At 50.3% G+C, this 6,000-nt stretch overlaps 1 protein-coding gene across 1 annotated transcript; it reads right to left on the bottom strand.

Annotated features, from left to right (window-relative positions):
• Positions 1-3,735: 3,735 nt before the first annotated feature.
• EI90DRAFT_3120212 (uncharacterized protein) lies at positions 3,736-5,555 on the bottom strand (the record flags this gene model as incomplete). The annotated part of the gene is made up of 4 exons (XM_039063294.1): positions 3,736-4,426; positions 4,487-4,773; positions 4,836-5,188; positions 5,243-5,555. 4 exons carry the CDS (start codon positions 5,553-5,555, stop codon positions 3,736-3,738), a joined length of 1,644 nt encoding a protein of 547 aa, XP_038919022.1.
• Between the last annotated feature and the right edge of the window lie 445 nt (positions 5,556-6,000).

The raw sequence follows: 6,000 nt of genomic DNA on the forward strand, positions 1-6,000 counted from the left end.
ACCTTCCAGACGAGTACGCAAAACCTATGCTCCCGACTCCGGACCTCCGCTCCGGTATCCCGTTCACGTCTCGTCTCCGGAACCTCCGGTCTTAGCTCTGACCTCGGACTTTGACCCCACCTCCGCTTATACCCATTGTATTGGTTAGCTCATTCCATTTAATTACCTTTGCCAATATTCCGGAGTTTCACCTCCGAGTTCGGACTTTCCGGACTTACTCCGGACCTTGCAACTATTGCATTGTCCATTTCAATTCCGCTATTCTCCCTCATTCCTATTTGGGCTGCTGCTTCCTTTCCATTCAGTCAGCTAGCCATTCCCGACTCCCATCCTCCTTCCTTCCTTCTTGGGCCTTGGCCCTTCATTCCTCCTTTGGGAAACACCATTGAGTCAAACTCTTGACCCTCGGTGTTGTTCCTCTTTCCATCTCCCTTTGTCTCCTTTTGTCCTACCCTTGTTCCTTTTGATTCCGGACCCCTCCTTATATACAATGTACCTAGTAACTTGTAACCTCAGTCCGAAATCGACTTGAATTCCCCCAAGAGACTTTCCCTCTGCTAGATCCGAAATTAGGGACCCCCAGGACAACCAGCAATGGCACAGCGCTCCGCCTGAGTCGCTGAGGCCAAGGTCCTTCCATGATAAGTCTCCGATTCCACTCCGGAGTCGTCCGAATCCGCCCATTCTAACACCAGCTGTCCAAACGCATCCACGTGGTCCCCACCGTGACAACTGTGGATTTGGAGGGTATCGCACGACTCTTCTTGGAGCATGTCTGGAGACACCATGGGCTCCCTGAGGAAATCCTCAGCGATAGGGGGAGCACCTTTGTCTCCCGCTTCTTGAAGGAGCTCGCAGACCTCCTAGGCGTCAAGCTGACCCCTTCAACGCCCTACCACCCCCAGACGGATGGACAGACGGAACGGGTCAACCAAGAGATCGAGGCCTACCTCCGGGTGTTCGTCAACCACCGCCAAGACGACTGGGCGGACTGGCTCCCGCTAGCAGAATTTTCCTACAACAACCGCATTCACTCCTCCACTCACCGAACCCCCTTTGAACTCGACACCAGCCAACATCCTAGGATGGGGACAGAACCCACACACACATCCGAGGTGGAAGCCACTGATGCATTCTCGTCAAGGATGATGAACATGCAAGAGGAGGCAAAGGCAGCCCTAGAGCATGCAGCGGACGAGATGGCATGATATTACGACCGGGACCGTGACCCGGCCCCTAAGTATCGAGAGGGTGACCAAGTCTGGCTCAATGCCCACAACTACACGACCAACCATCTGACTAAAAAACTGGACCACAAGTGGCTTGGCCCCTTTAGGATCACTCAAGTCATCTCCCCAGCCACCGTTAAGCTCCAGCTCACCGCCCAGCAGAAGGGAATCCACCCAGTCGTGTCCGTGACGAACATCAGGCCACACCTCCCAGACGGTATTGCAGAAAGACCCACTGACCCACGCCCAGGCCCGAAACTAGTAGAAGGAGAAGAAGAAGATATTGAACTCTAAGTGGCTATGCCGGAAACTCTGGTATCTGGTAAAGTTCACTGGCTGGCCGAACTCTGAAAACCAATGGCTCCAGCGGGACCACCTAGCCCATGCCCCCGACTGGATTGAAGAATTTCACAAGACGCACCCCCAAGCCCCAGGGAGAGAAAGGGAGAACCACCTGGCTGCTTCGAGGCGAAGCGGCTTAAGGGGGGGGTGATGTCAGGGCACACCTGCCTGACCCGGCTCCACCCAGCCCAACCTGACCCGGTACCCTGCTGGTCCACCCTTCCTTACCTCCTCCCCCTTTCCCTTCCTCCCTCCTCATTCTTCCCTCCTCACTTTCTCCCTATCTTACTTCTTCTTTATCCTCTCTTTATTCTACATGGATGACTCTCTCTGTATCAATGTACCATTGACCCATCTGCAGCATGCCCACCATGTACCTGGCCCGGGCACCTTGGGCGACTTCCTGCTGTGCCCAGTACACGCGCCTGCACCGGATGCCCTCGGGATCTCCCACAGAGATACCCGGGTGGTTATGGCTGTGTGCGAGGGTGATGTGGCACCCGTCATGTGATCTAAGCCGCATGTATATAAACGAACCTGAAGTGGGAACTGAAGAAGTAGCCTTCTTCTCAACTTTCCACTTCAGTCTAAGTGGCCAGGGACCACTGTCCCGCATCAGGCCTGTCAGTACGCATGCCTGATCCACCCCCTGCCAGGCTCTCAGCCCCGGACACTACACCCGGGCCCCCTTGACCCCGGACGAGTCCCTGACAATACACCATGAAGAAGGTATGTATGATACCAGTACTCATTTATGTATTATTTCGCAACTTGTCACGACCCGGCAATTCCCACGGTCAGGTGACCACTCCCCACACCTTCTCCCTTCTCTGCTTCGACCCCGTCAACTCCACTGCCCACCCAACACTGCCTGGACAAGCCCATCACCCCTCCCTGTTACTGCTACCTGTTCCACAGCCCATCACGGGCCTATGAGTCATTCCTTATCACACTTGTTTTTCTTGATGGCCATGCACGGCTGTCCTCCTCCCACACTCTTTGTTTGTATTTGTTCCTTCTTAAGCCCGCCCGCAATCTCCGTGAGATCTGGCAACCTATTTCTATTCATTCCATTACACTTAAATACCGGTTGTATACTACCTCATACTGGAGTTCGAAAATCAACTAGGGTTACCCCCTGCACTCCCTGTCTGACTCAGTTGCACCCTCTTCCCTCTGAAATATCGGGGCCGCATCAAGTACGAGGTGCAACGCTCACGAACGAGTTGTTGAAGCCGAAACCCCATTTCGCCGCGATTGTCATCCCCACCCTTAACGGGCTGTTACGCTGGAGTAGCGGACCTTAACGGTTGCCGATGGCGAGTCACGGTAACGTTTTCCCACGCCCTGACACAACTCCTCCAACATTGAGATGCAACGTGAAGCTCATAATGCAATGAGGAAAGGCGCATAGAGTGGCACAAGCATGTTCTTGATACCTACCTTCCAGATCAGTTTGTCTTTGTGGATGAGACTGCTGTTGACAAGTGTACCACTCTTCGGATCAGAGGATGGGCACGAAAGGGATGCCGTGCCATTGTTCATTCAAGCCATGCAAAAGGCAAAAGGTGGGCACATGTTTACCTGAATCACTGATGAACTAACCCTTGGGTTTTTCATATAGATTCTCAGTACTTCCTGGGCTATCTTTGGATGGTCCACTCTGTATTGAAGCATGGAATGGTTCTTATGACACACAACACTTTCATCGCTTCATCCGCAAATTATTGAAAAAAATGAACCCATACCCATTCAAGAACTCCGTGATTGTGATGGACAATTGCTCAATTCACAAACATCCTTCCATCCAGCGTATGATTGAGAGACAGTATGCTGACAGTTTATTCTCAAATGTTTTCTTAGTGACCTTCATGTTACTCAGTGGTTGTAAATTGCTTTCCTTCCTCCATATTCTCCTGACTTCAACCCGATTGAAGAATCTTTCTCTAAATTCAAGCATATTTTACATCGTCATGGGGTGTTGCTGCGGGAAATCATGAGTACAGAAAGTGATGAAGTTGTAGAGAATCATTTGTGCGATATCTACCATACCATTTCAGCTCAGGATGTGCAGGGCTGGTTCAGAGATTCTGGATACTTGTAAACTAGCTGTGTGTCCAATATATGTGCATTGAATGCGGTAAAGTACAGGAGGTGGGAAGACTTAGTAACCTTTGCTGCGCATAAATTTTTGTGAAACTTTCTTAAATTCACTGCGCATTGCACAGCACAGCTTCGCTGAAAGACCAGGGAGGATGTCAACACCGAGCTCATGAAGCCCTTTTTCCTGACAAGCTGCTGCTAGCACATCCAGGTGGTAGTACCCTAGTTGGTTGAGTTGTGCAGCATATTGAGTGAACTGCAATTGATCCGGGTTGAAGCCCGCATCCTCCTCAAGGCCCTGCAACCAGTCCCCAATAGTGGGAAACGCTGAGGATGGGGGTGTAAAATCATCACTGCTTGATACAAGCATCCACAAGGTCCCTCCCTGCCGTTGGTGGTAACTAAGTTGTCCATGAGCACTGGGGCTATAGCGGCTAGGTGCTGGGTAACCATTCATGGGGGGGAAGGGGGCAGGACCCTGAAAGTAATAGGATGGTGGTGGATACATTGGAGGGAATGTGGAATACATCGCAGGCCAATTGACCGGAATGTTGCCTTGGATGGGATTGGCCATGACGACCATACCTGCTGACCCTGATCCAGGGTTCGGAGGTGGGTCAACGGACATTGGAGATTGCGATGTAGATTTCACACCCCCTTGTTTGGCTTGCCGGGTGGAGGGACTTGTAGCTTGGGTTTCATGCGGTCTTTCAAGAAATAGACTGGAGGTTTGAAGTGCCCAGACTCTGTAACTAAGTGATGAATTCATGAAATATCATTTGGAAAATGTACATACAATTGACTGTGCCCACTGCTTGATGTTCAACTTGGTTAGAATGACATGATATCCATCAGTACCACAAGCCGTTGACACATGGCAGTGCTCCATGTGAGACTCGCAGAAAGGATTCCTCTGTTTGATGAGCTCTTCTAACTTGTGGGTTGATGGCATTCCTGCTGGAATCTTGCACTGCTTAGACTCAGAGTCCGAATTGGATTCAGAGGTTGAGTCTGGTGAGTCTGGCTGCTCGACCCTGGCCTTCTTTGATTTACGAATTGGCTTGTTGCCTCGAGATGATTCAGTATTGTCTTTTGGGGGCTGTTAAACAATAAATCCAATCAATGACTGGCTAGTTCAGATATTCTTGTTGATTAACATACCAAATTATTGATAATTATCGCAACTGTTGGCTCCTTTTTTGCCCTTGCTTTCTCAACTTTGCCAACCATCATTTTGTAATCATCTTTGTTGTCGACTGCAACCGGATCTTGGTTCTTTGGCACTGTGTACATTTTCCATGATAGTTCATGCTTGAAAGTGAGCATCTCTGAAAATCCTGAGGCCTGAATGATGGCAGCATGCCATTTCTTGTACTTCTTGGTACTTGGCATCCAGCAGCATTTGAATTTGCCTCCGATGTTGACCATATAGGTAATCTCGAGGGGCTCAGGCAGTTCAGGACTTTCACTACGCTGTGGTAGCTTGTCTCCTGAGGACAGGCCATTGGATGCACCTAAGATCAAAAAATATAAATTTGAATCTCCTGAAAAATTCAATGTTCACTTACCTACCATGCTTGTAATATCAGGTATTTCAATGCGATTCTCTGTAGTCACCTGCAGCACAGGGCCCATATCTGGGGAGGCCTGATAATATGCTTCGGACGGTTGGGGCATGTGTGAATATTTGTTAGAAAGCATCTCTGGTTCCATGGCCACTGCGGTAGCTGCTGCCGCTAAAGCATTCAGGCCAACAGGATCATGCATTGCCATGTCCATATTTGATGGAGGTGATTGGGGGGGAGGAATGTAGTGTGGTTGTGGGCAGGCAGTGGGAGCAGTGATGGTGGCGGAAGCTTCGCCAGAAAAGGAATCTGGCATCTCAGCTTGCTGAGTATTTTTTGCTGATCAGAGCATCGCCAGCCTTGATTTATGACCTTTGGATTTACTAGTTTTGGATTTACCACCTCTGCCTGACATCGTTACAGTGAAAAATTGAGAAGACGAGCAGAACGGAAGATGCCATTCTCTGGACCCTGAACGGAGCAGTGTAGATCGGCTGTCATGTCCAGGAGTTGAAACACCCTCTGTGCTCCGAGCTCCAGGGCCGCAGATGGTGACAATTGCACAACGGGGGATGTCTGAACTCTAAATCTTACCCTTCTGGGATTGGCACATTCAACCCAGGTATCCGAAGTGTAGGGTAACTTGGCGGGGGGCCAAATGGTTGCATGGCAATAAGCCATGGAGGGGGAATGAGGGGAGGGATGGAGAGTGCTTCAACCAGTCCAGGGGATAGTTCACCAGGCCGCTTCTCCTTGAGAGA

This window comes from Cantharellus anzutake (genome assembly GCF_015039405.1).
Source record: "Cantharellus anzutake strain C23 chromosome Unknown EI90scaffold_12, whole genome shotgun sequence".
Taxonomy (NCBI): Eukaryota; Fungi; Basidiomycota; class Agaricomycetes; order Cantharellales; family Hydnaceae; genus Cantharellus; species Cantharellus anzutake.